This window comes from Branchiostoma lanceolatum, chromosome 5 (genome assembly GCF_035083965.1).
Source record: "Branchiostoma lanceolatum isolate klBraLanc5 chromosome 5, klBraLanc5.hap2, whole genome shotgun sequence".
Taxonomy (NCBI): Eukaryota; Metazoa; Chordata; class Leptocardii; order Amphioxiformes; family Branchiostomatidae; genus Branchiostoma; species Branchiostoma lanceolatum.
The window spans coordinates 22,881,812-22,900,358 of NC_089726.1; the positions used below are offsets into that span (position 1 = coordinate 22,881,812).

Consider the following 18,547-nt stretch of genomic DNA (forward strand, 5'->3'; position numbering starts at 1 on the left):
GTATTCACACGTTACGTTTAAGTATACACACGCACATAAAATCTAGGTTTTAAGGGTTTAAATCCCTAGAAAACAAAAGCTGATCCCAGCCTTCTTTTGTGCACCGACCGCTGGATAAAAGGGCAAAAAGTTTTCGATCTGACAACTAAAGGATGAAAACGGAAAGTTGTGATACCGCCGCCGAGCTCTCGACCACATGGAAAGGTTGCCATGGGCAGGAATTGTGCTCTATGCGGTCCCAATTCGTGGCGGTCGTGGTCGCGTTGGACGGGTGGTCGCCTTGGGCAGGCCGCTTAATGCTTGTGCCTATGGGGAAAATTTTCGGGACCAAGAAAAAACAGTCGCCATGGCCAGGTTTGACTGTATCATGTACGTGTACATTTTCACTTGTTATCTCCATGAAAAATGGAGATATTGTTTTGGGTGTGTCTGTGTGTTTGTCTGTTTGTGTTTCCGCACCACTCCAGTCAGCATAACTCAAGAGCCTCTTGATGGATTACGATGATATTTGGTATGTGGGTGGGTGTTGGGAAGCCGAAATTCAGAGTCGATTTTGGGCCCCCTGGTATGTGACCTTGGTACTGCAGCAGAACTTCAATTTTTGTATCTTTTGACCTGGACGTGCTGTGGTCTTGATTTCTGGGTGGCAGATAGCTTGTGATGTAATAAAGAAGTGGTGTAGGTTTGGGCCCCCTAGCAGCTTCCTCTGGAACTGCAGGGGCGTTTTTGTGAAAATCTTCTAAGGAGAATAACTGAACAAAGGAACAACGGATTTCCAGGATATTTAGTATGCAGGTAGCTTAGACAGAGATATACACAATGAAGTGCAAATTATGCTAATTGGGACTTAATTTGCATAGCTAATGAGGAAAATCTATACTTGCAGTGTTTTCCATTATAAGACTCAAATACATGTAACATATGTAGTTTATGGAAAGTGGAGCATCAACAGATACCAATTATGCAAATAAATTCCTAATTTGCATAATTAATGCAAAAACACTGAAATTCATACAATTGGGAAATTATACGACTGTCAATATTGCAACATGTGTAAGTAATATAAAGGTGTTTATGATTAAGCATTTATTATGATGATTAAGCATATTTTATGTAAATGTGTAAGTCATTTGCATAAATAGAATTGTTCATGGAGATATGAGGTCGCGGAACTCTTGTTGAATTTGAAAGCACCATTGGCCCCCGGTTAGGGGTCATAGTCGGGGACCTATGCCCAATTTTTCAACATTGCTATAATAGTTATATTTTTTTCGAAGTGGCGATGAAGATAATCCTATGAACAAGATATGTACAGTTATTCTGTTGAATATTTATATACTTAATAGGTATGGTCCTCAGGCATAATTGAATAAATACAACCTACCTGCTTATTATCAAAACACCTTACAGTGATTTCCCAGTCATTATGCACTTTATTTTGATGCTTCTATGTGTTTACTAAACAAATGGTTGGATTATTATAGTCGTAATATTTGGAATTATGATACATGTACTAGATGAAAGAAAGGAATTCATTGCATAAAATGTGCCATAGAAGACTGAAAACTTGCATAATACAGTACTGTCATTCTTTATCTTATGTAAGCCTCTATCTTGACCCAAGACTTTTGGGGATTTTTTTTGTTTTTTGTGTGGTGTTGTACTGGCTTTCACATGTCCTTCCTTCCTTCCGTCCGTCCTTCGTGTTCGTCAGACCTGCAGCTCGCCAGGGGGCGCTTTACGCAATGCCTCACGCAAGACCTTGCACCATGCTGCCATGCTATAGATAGTTGGTAAATACTAAATGGCTATATTACATCTTTAATACAAAATTACACAAAAAGGAACTGATTTGTCAAGATAATGAACCAAATGTGATCAACAAAATGGTACCGTGTGCTGAGATTTGAACTTTGAGTATCTTTAAAATTCCAAAGAAGAAGTCTTGTCTCACTAGCTCAAGTTGGTAGTATGGTGACCAGGCGATCAGGAAGTCCCCGGTTTGAAAGCCGGTGCGGAAAACTTTTTCCTTTTCTCTTTTTTTTCTTCTTTTTTCCCCTTCTTTTTATATAAGGAGGAGATCTATTGTTTTTGCTGGCCTGCTCTTTATCTTTTTTTTCTTCTTTTGCATGATTTATTCAGGAACTTGTATATCCCTTACGATAAATGCTACAGATGTCATATTTGATTTGTGGGTACCTTTAGAAAAGGTGAATACACCTGCATATAAATTATGCTAATGCATGATGATATATGCAGAAACGTGTAATTCCATTATGGTAAATGCTACGGATTTCATTTTTTAAGTGTAGGTACCTTTAAGAAAGGCTACAAGTTATGCTAATAAGGACCTCATTTGCATAATTCATCAGAAACTTGCCACCTTTCTTCAATGGAAGTAAATAGGTTTGCCCCGCCCCGAGGTCAGTGCCGGCAGAGGTGTGGGTTGGCGACACCAAAAAAAATGACAAAGAAAGAAGCCCGACAAAAACACCTAAAAACATGTCAAAAACCAGCCAGAACCCCTCCTCTGCTTGGAGAGTAATAATGTGGCTGATGGCTTATAGCTGATTGTTATATTAGTCTGATAAATTGTGTATCGTTCGTATACCAGTATAAAATGGTTTATTACTTGGACTATAAAAGCTATGGGTGCCAATGAACTCAATGTTCTGAAACATCTGAAGATGGTGGTCTTATGACAGTAGTCACTTTGGACTATGCTTGTAAATACATGAAATAACGTCATAAATCACCCGGTTGTAGTGTTCATATACGTACTGCATGTATTGTGTCCCTATACCTTGCGTTTATGACTACCATTACATGATTATAATGATATTTTTGTTGCAATTTGTTTTCATTTTTGTTCCAAATTTGTCCCTTCCTTTTTCTGTTGTCCCATTGAACATTTTGTTAACCAGTCAACAACAATGAAAGTAGAAGTAGAGTCTCTACTTCTACTTTTGTCAGCTTTGTTTGTGTAGTGTCTGTATACTGCCTTAGGCTATTCAATTCTAAAAGTCTGTCAAAGAGCACAACTTTTTAACCGCTTGTCACTATCCAATAATTTGTGCCATGCGTAGTATCACTTGAAGTACATACAATTTTCTATACGGGGGAAAATGTGAAACTTGAAAAATCGCCCCTAGTCGCACACTGCGAAAAATTGCAGATGATCTCTCAGTTGGGATGTAAGAAACCACATACTTAAGCAGCTTGTACCTGACATGTTACGCCTCAAGGCAGTCTACCAATTATGCTATACAAACTAACAAAACAAACATGTTTAAGTCAGTCCATCACAAAAAATTATCTGCAAGACTTACAATCAGGTTTGTCTCCTCAGGTGCACCAAGATTCTGGATGTGAATGGTGATGAGAAGGACTTTTCCCATCACAACCGCGACGCTCTCATCAAGAAAGTTATCGAGCCAATGGCCAGCGAGGCACTGCGGACCATCTGTATGGCGTACCGCGACTTTGATCCTGCTGAAGGGGAGCCTGATTGGGAATCTGAGAATCTTATTGTCTCTAACCTGACAGCAATTGCCATCACTGGCATCGAGGACCCAGTTAGAGATGAGGTCAGATTCTTCGTTACATTTTATTGTGCCTGAAAACTTTGCAATTGTGTGTAGGAACTGTAAGCGGCCGAAAGAATGTTTGCTACCGTCAAAACAAGGCGACTGCCAGCGAAATTTGCCTCCCACTTGCATTTCTGGGCTGAATGCTTTCGTGTAAACTTTGTGCAAGACCTACAAAAAATAATCAAAGTACAGCATTATGTGGACAAATTTCTTCAACAGAGGTATGATTCACCATGTTTCTGCTACCCCATGATCCTTTACATATGATCATTGCGCAATATACAAATCTTGCATGACGTATTTGCGTTACGCTGGCGGGAAGTGGTAGCCTAGACTCGGGCCGCGACAACATGCACTATTCCTACTCACAAAAATGCAATATTTGTGCGCCGTGCTGCCAAATTAACATTCTATAGGATGATTACAATTTTTCGTAATATTTCATCTTGTAGTGCTGCTCAAAAGAAAAATTTAGTCAGTATGTGTATTTTGATCGGTGCCATTGTTTGTGCAGTGATGAGCGTGACTTCCATGACTATGTAGTGTTATGTTTGCTACAGTTACTGTACTTTGCAACAATTGGAATGCAGAGTTTCTGATAACAAAATACTACATATAAAGCAGTCAGGGAACTAATAAAAATCCTTTGAACATGCATTTATCTGGAAAGAAATTCCACAAGTGGTCATATCAGCTTCCTGGCGAGCCACCAAAATGCTGGACAAGGGGTGCATTTGTAAGGCGGTCGGAAGTTATATTTTCCCTCCGACCTACCCCACGACAGTTTGCAGACAGAGTCTCGAAACCGCCTACCTGCTGTGATGTCCGAAGGATAGGCTAGGGACCCTGATGATTCGTGTCGATGTCATTTATTCGGCGAAGTCTCAACTCAAAAGAACTGGCGAGGCACTCGCGGCATAGGAGAACCCAAACTCGGCCAAGGGCGAGTGGGGAAGTCGGAAATTCTAAGTCCCAGAGAACGACTAAGGTGGGAAGTCGTTGTCCAATCTCCCTTCCGAACGATGAGCAGTCACCAAGGCCCAAAATCTCTCGCTTCTCTAACAGTTTCTTTGCCTTTATTTCCCATTTTCCGTGTCCGCCTCTAACCAAATTTGGTCCGAGGAGATATAAAATTCAAACAGCAATTGGTCAACGAAAAGAATTTTAGCGTTTCCCATTTATCAATCTGGGATACCCTCTCTGAATTTGATAGACATTTGGGAGGGAAGATTGTGATTAAAACGTTTCCTGTCTCATAGAACTCGCGATATTGGGGTGACTGAGCTCAGTCGGCGGGCAAACTGAGATGGGTTCGTGTCCTTTGTCAACAGCAAATTTAGGAGCCGGGACTTCCCCAATTCAGCCCTTTGCAATAATCAATAACATCGGTCAACTTAATTAAAACACTAGAGTTCCGCGACCTCATACCTTCGCCAAATGATTTTAACCTTTATGATTGACGTATTAGGAGTGTTTCTCATCAATTATGAATCATACCAGTTGATTGTCTTAAAATATAACATGTCCAAAGTATGAGCTTAACAAATTATGAGCTTAACAAAGAAGGTTGTGCTAATATTTATCATCAATTATGCAAATGAGGCCCTTATCAACATAATTTGATTCAACGATGTTCACATAACTTCCCGATGCCACAAAAAAAGTATCAAATGTATGAATTTGTCGTCATTTGCCAGTGTGGAATGATACAAGGTAGTCATTAAGAATGCAAATTAGGCCCACATTTGCATATTTTCCATCTATTAACAGCCCTCTCTTCCTCAGTTACAATTTGAATAGTCATATCATGGAACAAACCGGATTTTTAAAGTTGCCTCATTAATTATGCAAATTAGAATCTGATTTGCATAATTATCATCCAATCATACCAAGCATCACACAGGCTATCCACATGCCAAAAATCATGACCATCCATCCATCAAGGCCATCTTGTTATAGTATTTTTACATTAATTATGCAAGTCAGGTCTTCATTTGCATAGTTCATATAATTTAATATTTCTCTCTTCCTCAGGTACATATGTCACATGTTTCAGAGTCCTATCATAGAATTTGGCGGATGTATAAACTTTCCTCATTAATTATGCAAATAGGAACTGATTTGCATAAGAAGTATCTAATCATGTACATCATCACTCAAGCTATCTACTTACCAAAAATCATTACCATCCATCAAGCCCTTCTTGAGTTATTCCCTTTCAAAGTCAGATGCAAAACCTGATCCTGCAGTCCCAAAAAAGCCGCTAGGGGGCCCAAACTCGTACCACTTACTCTCTGTCCAAAGATCTATGTACCACTCAAAAATCAGTTCCATAGCATGTCCAGAACACGAGATATCAAAACAGGAAGTTCTGCTGCAGTACCGTAAGAAGCCGCTAGGGGGCCCAAAATCTAATCGTTTTCAGGTCTCATCAAGACCTATCGACATACCAAATATCAAAACAATCTATCAAGGCGTTCTTTAGTTATTCTGGTCCACTACAGACAGACAGACAGACAAACAAACAGACAAACAAACGCTACCCTCTGCATAACCTTCTCGGCGAAGGTAATAAACAATCTTTGGCAACCAACTGATAGGATAACAAACAAGGGCAAACATAGGGCTTTCCTGGGGACCCACACCGCAAGCCTCTGAATACATATGACGAGCTCCCTTGACCCTCAACAACCTCTCACGTAAACCAGAAACACACTACACTCGTCGCTGCTAATTACCTGTCAGACCTGCGAAGGTGCAAAGGCTAGCTACTGTACGTGCCACTTGAGACGAGTAATCGAGGTCACACGAGGTAAGATGGTTGTCGGGTTGAATTAAGAGAGAGAAGTGTACTACTAGCTCGATAACATTACACCGTTCTCCGTACATAACAGTGCCATCTAATATTACACACAGGAAAGTGCAGCTATCTTAACACAATGTATTAATGGGGTTTTTCCACTTGAACGTTTCAGCTGCCTTGGTCAGGTCTGTGATCCCCCCCAAAGCGGGGGTGCGTACATTATAAGGAGTTGCCATAAACAAGATTTGTGTGGTTTGATGTTTTTTTCTTATGATAAATGTGTTCAACAGAGAATGAGTGATATGGGGAGATTTCTTGTAGGTTCATTAGGAAGGTACCCATGTAAAACCAGCGTTCGACATACCCGTCTGCAGTCTGCAATTTTCAGAAAGATTTTCAAGATTGCAAAAGAAAAATTAAACAACCTGCAATTTTGCAGAATGAAAAAAATCAGGCTCATGATTCAATGGTTCTCAAATTAGCAAACTAGCGGCGCTGTAAATAAACTTAAACCTGCGCCCGAGCTCGGGGAATGGGCGTGATGACAGAAGTAACAAATCGGTGGCCACTACATTAGCTGGTGGTCCTTCAAGCCTAGATGGCAGCGAAGAAGTCAAGAACTATTCGGATAGATCTTGAGCACAGCCTTGTGAGCAAGGAGAAGCCGGAACATTTTCTCCTGTGCCGAGACAGTGGGGAGGGGGGCGGTGACCACGTGCGCGAAAAACAAACATCGCCGCGCCGTCTGGAATCTGCCCAACTGTCCGAAGTTAGAGTCCGATGGTTGAAATTGATAATGATTTTTCAGATTTATAAAAAAAACTATGCAGAGGCCAAGGTTTGCATGAGGCTTTTTATTTTAAATTTTTTGTTTTATTTTTTCAAATCTTTTCATTTTTTCCGTGAGCCTTGGCTGTGATTTTTGTCACAGGTTGTGCAATCTTAATTACGCATCAGAATACGTATTCCTCACAAGGATATAATGTCCTTATTCTTTACAGGTAATACTAAGTTGTCCACATACTGACCAGGTACACATGGTACAACCCTCAAAGAAAACAAAGCAGCCATCTTGGTTTTCTTCTGTGGTGTGGCGTGTTTGATGTCTCTATAATAATAACGTTAATGACCGGCTTTGCTTCAAGGACTTCGCAGACTATGCTGTTTATTCTGTGGTTATAGGAACCAACAATGAGTTATGGCACCTGTAGACCGAAGGGAGGTGGCCCAATATTGTTGACCTGCGGAGTAAGGTTATATGCAGGTGTAGTAATGTGAAAAAATAACAAATATGAAGACATGAGGATACAAAACTGCCTGGAAGTGAAAACCAACATTGTATGTCGTTTTGCTTGAAACAGAAATGTAGCAGCTTGCGAAAAACTTTCACTGCTGTTTTCACTGATATAGATAATAAGATACTTTGATGGTAAAATGTTTAAATTATGCATGTATATGTAACAGGAGAAGGGTGTATATTTGGTTAAAAAGGTATGTTGATTAAATGATAGTTTACTACCAAAGTTGAATAGTTGTATTTTGGTGTCATAACCACCTTAGAGTGCTTGTTTCCCTCCACACAGGTGCCAGCAGCTATTAAGAAGTGCCAGAGGGCAGGGATCACTGTGCGCATGGTGACAGGGGACAATATCAACACAGCTCGTGCCATAGCCATCAAGTGTGGCATCCTGACCCCTGATGAGGAGTTCATTATCCTGGATGGAAAGGAATTCAACAGGAGGATCAGGAACGAGAAGGGAATGGTAGGCCCACTCAGCATCTCTCTGGAACTTACATTTTTAAAAGGTGTACAGGTAGTTGATCAGGTAAGAACACAGGTATTGTGGGTTTGTTTCAAATGGGTCCTGACAAGTTGTGGATTTGATTTCAGATTGAGCAGGCACGTATCGACAAACTCTGGCCCAAGCTGAGGGTTCTGGCTCGCTCGTCTCCCACAGACAAGCACACCCTGGTGAAAGGAATCATTGACAGCACCATCAGTGAAAATCGGGAGGTGGTGGCCGTGACAGGAGATGGAACCAACGACGGACCAGCCTTAAAGAAGGCTGATGTTGGCTTTGCCATGGTAGGTCTTTAATGGCAGGCTAAATTTTCATTAAATTGTAATATAGTACACTGTGTTGCAACTTGACGGATTTAGAAGATACACAGGGCTGGGTGTTTGTATGATGAAGTATGTGTACAAAAATGTACCAAACTCGTGTGTATGTACATCAGTGTTTCCGCCAGACGGCGCCATGCCCTGAGGGTTGCCCTTGTCAGCAGCATTAAAGAGTGCCGTCGGTTATATCAAAGAGCTTCCGTGGACTCCAAAGTTCACCCACACGCATTGCCACGCCCCACAGAGCACGCCCAGTATTGCACAACCCTCCGGCGCCTACGTGTTGTACGTGACTAACGGACCCACTTACCTTCTCGCTGTGCATGCCGGAACTGTCAGGACTTACTAGGAGCCATCTTGGAACGTCCTCGCCAGTCGCCTTGTCGTGTAATTTCGGGAATTCGGACTTAGTTTTCTTTAATATGGCGTCATTGGTGTGATAAGTGCGCACTACTGGTCTACAGATTGTTTTACGTTGTTATGTTGGCGCTGATTGTAAATAATGTGTTCAAGCTGTTAGTATACTTGTTTTTTGATAAAACTCTACCTATTACTGTTAGTTCGAAACATGGTTTGTTTAAGACAAGCGTCTGTAGAGGTTAAAGGATGTTAGTAACAAGAAGTGAGGAACGTTGTTAGTATCTAAAAACTGGAAGGAAAGCCGGTCCAAACAAACGTAGCATCAAAAAACGTCCCAAATCCGAGAGTCATGAATTCAATAAAAGCTGTAGAACTGTCAAATGATTGAATCTTTATTGTATACAGCAAACTTTATTGTGTACTGTACAGCAGAGTCAGTCGGTGATATCCGTGTATGTTTCTTCGATGAAAAGTTGTGAACATTGTACATGCGTAGTGGAAAAGATGCCGCCGGTCTGCCCCGCCCCGAGGTGCCTTTCTCGGCGTTTTTGTGGACGCAATAAACTTACCTTTCCTCACCAATTATTTGCCACTCAGAATACGGGAAATGGCATTTAAGACGGTTAGAAATATCAAATTTTTCAGGCCTCCGGCCCTCCATGGACGGCCTTCGGACGGCCGTCGGGCTGGCGGAAACACTGATGTACATACCTTTCTATGCAGGCATACAATCAAACTTTTATACACCCACAGTTTTTCAATTCAGTGAGCAGTTCTGCATTGTATTAACAGGGTATTGCTGGCACTGACGTTGCCAAGGAGGCGTCAGATATCATCCTGACGGATGATAACTTCACCAGTATTGTCAAGGCTGTGCTTTGGGGACGTAATGTCTACGACAGCATCTCCAAATTCCTACAGTTCCAGTTGACTGTCAACGTAGTGGCCGTTATCGTAGCCTTCTTGGGAGCCTGCATTGACAATGTAAGAAAGACAACTTCTAATTCTGATATCGTTTGCAAACAATGATTTCATGCTATATGTAGAAATCCATGTACTGGTATTTTGTGTGCACCTTCATTGAGTTCAAAGATTTTCAATAGTATGGTGAGTAAGGACACAGCATGATGGTGGCCTTCATGTGAAAACATGAGTTTTAATGGCTTCGTATGACCTAATGGTAGAGAGTTTAGCCAAGAACCCAAAGGTCCTGGGTTCAAATAGAATTAACGTAACATGACCAATTAACGTCCGATTTATTCAAAACGTATTTATCATGAAACCGTGCGGACAGAGCCAAATGTTAAACCCATGGGCAGAAATGTCAGCTCTTCTAAAAAGGGGAAATAGAAAGGTAACATTGCCAGGCCAGCCTGCAAAAGTGTCAACCAATCACGGACAGTTGCCAGTAGTGATAAGCGTGATTGGCATCTTATTGTCATCAATATTCATGCCCCACAAGTGGGAATATTTCGACCTGTTTTTGACTGTCGTGTTGATATCTTACCAACAGTTGGCCTTCTTGGTGTGCTCACTGCCCCTCATTTATGCCAAAAATATTCACAATGAAGGAAGTGTCTAAGATACACTGTACAGAAATGCTGTGCATGGGTGGAGCAGATTATGTACGTGTATACATCATCATCTCATCTCATCTGGTCATGACAGTCTCACGGGTGCTCATGGCCCTTCTCCATCCCTCCCTATCCTCCATTGCATAGGGCAGGTCTTACAAAGCACAGTTCACATCTACACACAATTGATGAATGTAGATAGTGCATGGTCTGCCTACAGGTGTAAACATTGATATATAATCTATTGGAAAATAACACCCCCTTCTGGAGTTAGTTCTCCTTGAAATGGAGGTCCCGCGTTTGAGTAGAGCCACACCTCTAGGATGTAAAAGAATCCACCACTGTAATCAAAAAGAGTAGGTTCCTTCCCAGTGTGATTGGATCAAGTAAATCTGTCCAGATATGCATCTTGTATTCTTCAGTACAAACCTGGTGTGTTACACCACGAAGCTGTTTACAGGGTATGCAATACAAATAAACATACGAACAAGCATTGTCATGAATGGATGAAGACTTTTTAATAAACAGTACATGTAGTATGTTGTACATGGTACTATACCATGTAACTCTGGAGATGGTTTCAATTTAACCTCTTAAAACCCTTATCTGACCGGTTTGATTAGGCTAAGAAAACCGGTTAAATCTTTTGATTTATTTAACTGGTTATGATAGGCTTAATGTGAACGGGGTCTAAGCGTGATGAGTGGAAAGTGCTCTGTCACACATTTAACAAGCCACTGTGCATGTGGAACACTTTTGAATTTCACAGATTGAGAACCCACCTTGTTTGAACCTTTAAAGTTGTCGCAGAATACGAGTAGTTGATTTTACTGGATAAGGGCACTGCAGCTGCAGCTATACTGCACTGAATGGCCAGAAAGATGAAGCCAGTTTGAATTAGTATTGAACTGACTGTCAGAAAAGCTGACTCTATGTCTTTGATCCCACCAATCAGGACAGTCCTTTGAAGGCAGTTCAGATGCTTTGGGTCAATTTGATCATGGATTCCTTCGCCTCATTGGCCCTTGCCACTGAGATGCCTACTGAGGAGCTGTTGCTACGGAAACCGTATGGGCGTACCAAGCCCCTGATTTCCAGGACGATGTGTAAGAACATCCTGGGCCATGCTGTATACCAGCTGATCATCATCTTTACCATCCTGTTTGCAGGTAGGAGAGACAGATTGGTTGATACTGTGGTTGTTCAGGTACCGAGAACAGGACATAAAGAAAAACTTAAATTTTATATAAAGACAACTCCAACTCTTTTTGAAAAGCTGTTTTTGTACATGGATGATACAGGTATGGCATAAATGCTACACCTCCAGAAATTTGTGAGAAAAGTGCAGTGTTGTAGGCTTTTGCCAAGATCAGTCACCAAAAGTGTTAAACATGAAGTGTATAACTGTGACAAGTTGTTTGGTGTTATATAACTATCTGATGCCTCGAGCCAGCAAAGCTGGTGTGCTATACTTAAGGGTGGTTATACTAAATTTCAGTTGACCAATCCAGATTCAGTACTGTAGTTTCAGTAGCATAAGTCACAAATAGATCCACTCCAATAGAATTACTGTGACAGAGCCTGAGTCACTAAAGTTTTGATTGAGACCCCTGAGAAACTGTAGTATGGCCTCATCAAATGAATTCTGCCTAATCAGTATGTTTTCTGTTGTGTAGGTGATATCATTTACGACATCGACAGTGGGCGTGGGGCGGCACTGCACGCTGCACCCAGCCAGCACTTCACCATCGTTTTCAACACCTTTGTGATGATGCAGATCTTCAATGAGATCAATGCCCGCAAGATCCACAACCAGCGCAACGTCTTCTCCGGCCTCTTCACCAATCCTATCTTCTGCTCTATTGTCGTGGGGACCTTGATTGCTCAGGTATTAGAAATAGTATGAAAGTTCATCTGTTTTAGTATATAACATATACTAAATTGAAGATGTTTCCTTCAAAAGTGCTTTTCCAGCTTGCTGGGATTGCAGTTTGATAAACTGCAATCCTGAGTTATTAACTGTACATAAAACACTGTGCCATCAACATTTAGAATATCATTCATGGTTATAATTGATTTTGTTTGTTTATAAAAGGCTATTCCAAGATTAGGGTGTACCTTGGGCCGTTTTGTCAAGTTTCACATTTTCCCACTAGCTTTCAGTGCAGAAAATTGTGCTACAAGTGATACTATGCATGGCACTTTTGACAATTTTGGATGGAAACAAGCAGTTGTGCTTTTTCATCATCATCATGGTGTTCCCCCAGATGACCCCACAAGGGGAAAAGTAGGGGGGGGGAGGTCCCAATTGAATTGTTGCAAACTGCACACAATACAAATACCATTAGGCTTGCCCCTGAGGCATCGCCAAACAAAAATCTTCAACATCCCTCAGTCTGTTAAATTTGTTTTGTTTCATGGATGGCAGCAATCAAACATGTAACAGTATGCCTAATTCGTAGACACTGCAGTGCGTGTCACTTCATTGCGCTCTTCAGTATTTATGGTATCTGCTATTCCGTAACAAACATTTTTCTTTGTTCTTTTCTCTCTTATAGGTCTTCATCGTTGAGTTTGGAAGCGTTGCTTTCAGCACAACTCATCTGACAGTAGACCAATGGGGATGGTGTGTCTTCCTTGGGATGGGTGAACTTCTGTGGGGCCAGGTGCTTGCATTCATCCCAACCAAGAAGCTGCCACGTAGCCTGACGATTGGTGGTGGTGAGCCTGAGGTAGACATGGTCTCCATCGCAGACATCGATGAGCCCGACGCGATAGAAAGCATGACGGAACTGCGACGAGGTCAGATCTTGTGGATCCGTGGTCTGAGCAGAATCCAGACACAGGTATGGCGACATCTTCATATTAGCTCTACCACTAGATCCCTGGATGTGGATGTGGACATACACAATGTACAGACAGTATATCTGCACAAAATCACATGGAAACCTGCAGTGTGACATTATAGTTTTTGTACATTGTACTGGTCCATGGAAGAGTCTCTCCATGGAAATCAATGTGCACAGTCAATACCACAGACCTAATACTAAACAGAATTGAAGGAGAACGAGTCAGATTGCTCAAAACTTGCTGGTGTAAGCCTGTACGCTGTAGTTTTCCATCAGCCATACTGCTTTATGTGTATAACTCCATTAGTTGTTTTTTTTTACTCAATGTGCACTCCTACATAAATTTTGCCTGCGTCACTTTTATTATTCTTGTCCTTTCAGCTGAATTCTGATGTAATGTGGCATGACACATGAAGTCAAAGCATGCAGTTTTTTGCTTGATTTGCCAGTGCTGCTAATGTATCATTTCCTTTTAAGCTCACTTCAGATGGTGGCCTGTATCTGTGACTGAACTCAGAGGGAGTTCATGCATGCTACATTATCCATTGACAGTGCATGTTACTTGTAATAAAACAGGCCTAGTTTGGCTATCATCAGGTCGGCCTGCTGCGTCCTTTCTGCACCGACAAGCTCTAATCTTTGCCTCTTTACTATCCATCTTGAATTGTTCATACCGTATCCCTCAAAAGTGCACCTATTTTGACTAACTTTTAAGACTAAAATATTTGGCTTGCTCTTTCCCTTCTAAGAAATTCTCTAAAACTGCTCCATCTGCTGCACAATTCTTAACCTAAGTCATCTGCTAAAATTTGCCAATTGAATATTTTTATTTCTTACCAGGCATTTTAACATAAGTAAAAACAAGGATCCTATACACACGCTCATCGGTGATCTTCAACATTCCTGAGAAGTGACAGGTTGTCTTCACTTTAGTGGCTTCAAGGTCTGCAGTAAGGACATAGCAGTGTGTAGGTCTGCACGAACAAGCACTGTGTCCAAATGCCAGGTGTAGTCCAGTTGAAGTGTGCCATCTTAGTAAGTTTAACAAAGCTTTGCCTTGTCTTACAGATCAGTGCCGTGGACACATGGAGAGATGCCATGGCCAAGACTCGACGAGACACCTTGATCCACGATTTCATGCCCGTCCCCGAAGGGGATTCCAATAAAACTAGTGAGCTAGACCTGACTAGATCTAGCGAGGATAACTCCCCACCCAAGTCAGACACAGATCAGCCTATGCCTGATTCGGAGTCTCCCAAGGCAAACTCAGTCCAACCCGACCCAGTGGTATTGGATATGAAGTCAGATGGTGTTAAAATGGAGTCAGGTGTACCCCCACCTGTTGTAGATTCTGCTCCTATCGAGTCCGAGTCTCTGTCCCCTTCATCAGGCAACGCCCCGTCCCAAGCTGCTGACTCTACTGCTGTTGAGATAGACTAGTCTCAATCTAATGTAGGGCAAGCATAGTTCTGTCTAATGACAGAGGCTTTGTGTTTGTCAATATGTTTGTTTGTTTGCTCGTTTGTTTGTGTTGTCTTTGTTTACTTATAACCTTGTTTGTCTTTGTTAGGTACCATCAAAGTAATGCAAAGGTGCGACTGGGGTTCTGGGCAGCACACTCTGACTGTTGGAACCCTGGCTGACAGCAATGATTTGGCAAAACCAAAATAGAGAATCACGAAAAGAAACATAAACTTTATTTTATTTTGCAGATCCGTGTTGTGAATACATGGAGAAGCACGCTTTACGAAGGTCTAGACAAGACTAGACGAGACACGTCGATCCACGATTTCATGAGCACTCCAGAGACCCACTCTATCGATTTCATGAATGCCAACGGTGGGGACACAACCGATGGAGGACTTTCTGGGCTCTCTTCCGCCAACAACAGGTCTAGCAGATCTCTCCATAGTTATGAAACTACCATATAAGATGGAGAATACTTAGCTGCTTGGGACAGGTCATGTTGCATCGTCTATGTGGGACCTGGGAAGACCTGGCTTACTTAACTGCCTACGTTATCTGTGCGTGCTTCTCCATGGTTACACAATTGAACTCTTAGCCCTTTTTTCCCAGGTCCCCCTTTCCCCTACTAATTGTTTTTATGAATTTCTTTTTTGTGCATCACTGTCTGCTTTACCTGGTGTTCTGGTTCCAGGTTTTGATAAGTTAAGTTGTTATCGCTTTATATGGTTAACTCTCAGTAGTTTGGTGCAGAACTGACCTAGATGAGTAGATGCAGGGAAGATACTAGTTCCTAGCTTGATCCTGACTGCATGGGTAGCAATCTTACATAAACAAACCATAGCAGCAAGTTTGATATATTAGGAAGGCTCACATTAGTCTTCATTACATATTAGTATTTTCTACTTTTTTTAAATGGAATTCTGTAGCACACGGGTTATCTGTACATGTGCAATTAGTTTTGAGTTTGGCCCTGTTTTAAGAGCCAGCTGGAGAAAATCTTTTTTTTAAATCTAAAGTAACAACACATGTTTCTTCAACACATGAATGTTTCCATAATGTACTATGAAGCAACTTGTACTTAAAAGCTATTATGTAGAAGACAAAAGAAGTTATTTCAGTGAGGTAATATGCCTAGTCCGTGGATGAAATTTTGTGTCTCCCCTTGTGAAGATCTGAAGGCCTATGTTTCACATAGCTGTTTTATGTCTCATGAATTAAACCATTAAACAAGGCAGCATTTAATTTGTTGCCCTTTGTTTTACTTCCAGTCAAAGTGTTTGATGTTACTAAGACCCCGTTCATACTAAATCGCGCAAATCGCGAAATCGCCCTGAGTCGCATTCCTTCACACCAGGGGTCGAACGAGCGCGAGTTGTAAAATCGCGTCCAACAGCTTGATAAACGGCGGACGCGTTATTCGATTGTCACCACTCTTACTGTTGTGTTCAATGACCTTCTTGTACTTCATCTTGAGTTTTTTTACCTTTAATAGTGCGGCATTACTTCCATGTTTTCGCGTATTTGGCCAACTCAGGCAGTCGCCACTTCAGCGTACACGCCCTGGTTTCGGTGGGATCCTTTGAGTTTCTTCTGAATCACTACATCCCCGAAGATGGCCATCAGTACATGCGTTTTCATCATTCCATACGCCAAAATCGCCGCCCGATTCTGACATATTTCCGCCGCATTCGGCGTAATATTCCAACAAGCTAGGAGGTAGATGAACATCGTATAATGAGCGGAAAGACTGAATTTGCAGATGACCCCTTGACCCATGACCGGGTCAATATGCAAAGTAAAGCGCCCAACGCGCATCAAGACGATTTCGAGCGTTCATACTAAGTCGGAATGCAGGCAAATCGCGAGTAAACCACCTCCGGAGGTGGTTTCGCGGAAAGCGATTTCGGGCGATTTCAAATGCGATTTGGAGCGTTCATACTAAGCCACATTATCACGATTTACGCGATTTCGCGATTTACGCGATTTAGTATGAACGGGGTGATTAACCAACCCCAAGGTGTATACTATAAAATCTATTCTCCCTTCCTTGCAATACAGCAATGCTGCTTCTAGAAAACAAGCACAACAAATTACACTCAACAAAAATTCAAATGCAACACTTTTTGCTCCCATTTTCAAGAGTGAAATATGAAAGGGATAGCTATCCTCATAAAAAGCTCATTTCCCTCAAATTTTGTTCAGGAATTTGTAAAAATTCATGTTAGTGGGATAATCCTTCCTGTTAGATGAAGGATATTAAGAAAATAATCAAACAACATGGGGTGGATGGATTATCTCAATCAAAGACAAATGGCCTGCTTCATGGATTTGTAAAAAAATGTAAACAATTTTGAGGGAATAAAGCTTTTTGCATTGATGGAGAAATTTTTTATTCTAAAGCAAAAACAAAATTGCTGCTTTTCTATTTTTGTTGAGTGCATATAGCACAACAGGAGTACATATTACTGGTATAATGTACATGTACAAATGTACATGTACAGCTATCAAGTTCAAATTTAAGAATTGTGCATAGGGATATGATGCTGTTCATAAAGGCCCAATATGGGTCAATGTTCTATGGTATTGTGTATAAAACATTTTCCAAGGTATTCCAGAGGTCCAAATGTTTAGTGTTAGTGGTTGACGTAGATATAGAATTCAGCTGTATATTGGTGACAGTGTCCGTGTTCAATGTAATGTATTGGAGTTTGGGTGGATGAGTGTTCATAATCTGTGATGACAAAGTTTTTATTTATTTGTTCCCTCTCCTTACTACTCTTCATACCAATGTCACTTTCAAGTTCATGACTAACGACTGATTCAACATTAGGAACGACTGCTAAGACGAAGCATGGCTGCTCACATGTGAAACCTTGTGACATTGAATGTTCATGACTTTGCAACGTACTGTGAAAGTTTTCCTTCAAGATGAAGCAATAACTCCTTGCTACCCAGTAAGTGGTTAAGATCTCATTGCTAAGGCTATCAGACCACTACACTCACATTTTCATGGCAGATGTGGATTTGTCCATGGTATGTTCAGTCACCAGAGTTAGTACATTCAGACTGAGTCTGTGTCATAGAGGAAATAGAACGGATATTGGTTCATTTTGAAAGTGAACGGTTTTGTAGATAGAGTCGTTACCTGATGTGCTCCCTGCAGTTAGAATACTTTCAGGGCTGCATAGGTGTATGAACAGAACATGTAGATCAGAGTCCATCTTTTGCTTTGTACCAAGAAGTAGAAATGTTGTAGATGTTATTTTCCCTAGTTGCAGTCTATATTCAGGAAAAGGCCGTTAATACTGTAGATGGTTTTTATGAAATAAAGTTTTTAAACCAAAATATTTATGCTTGATTCTTTGACTACATGTATACCTTATGATCACAAAGCAACTCGGATTTCCTCAGTTTGTGAAATGACATGGTTTTATTACCTTCGCGACGAAATTTCGTCGAGAAGGTTATTTTTTGATGCATGTCTGTTAGTGAACAGGATAAGTCGAGAACGCCTGGATGGTTTGTTGTCGTATTTGGTGTGTCCGTGTGTATGTGGGAAATCTCAAGATGATTAGATTTTGGGCGAAGTACTTTGCATAATTAACGAGAAAAGTGTAAACATGTGTTAAATTGTATGCTCATACTATGCGTTCTGGTTGCGACGTGTGGGCTGTGTTGTTTCAAGGGATATTGATACGGGCAGGGGTGCTAAGTTGGTCATGAGGGGTCATGAGGCAGGCAGGAAACGTCAGTTACTGCCAGGGACAAATTGGCTGTCAGCC

The 18,547-nt window shown here is 41.3% G+C and overlaps 1 protein-coding gene across 4 annotated transcripts in view; it reads left to right on the forward strand.

The window, feature by feature from the left end:
• LOC136435751 (plasma membrane calcium-transporting ATPase 2-like) overlaps positions 1-18,110 on the forward strand; it is a 92,224-nt gene extending 74,114 nt beyond the window's left edge. For 3 of the 4 annotated variants that reach the window (XM_066429444.1, XM_066429445.1, XM_066429446.1), the window contains 8 exons: positions 3,350-3,587; positions 7,977-8,156; positions 8,285-8,479; positions 9,668-9,859; positions 11,405-11,618; positions 12,126-12,337; positions 13,008-13,295; positions 14,367-15,004. In XM_066429444.1, the coding sequence (XP_066285541.1) occupies positions 3,350-3,587; positions 7,977-8,156; positions 8,285-8,479; positions 9,668-9,859; positions 11,405-11,618; positions 12,126-12,337; positions 13,008-13,295; positions 14,367-14,738 (1,891 nt within the window). In that variant the 3' untranslated portion in view covers positions 14,739-15,004. The other variant, XM_066429448.1, reaches the window with a different exon arrangement.
• Positions 18,111-18,547: the final 437 nt, after the last annotated feature.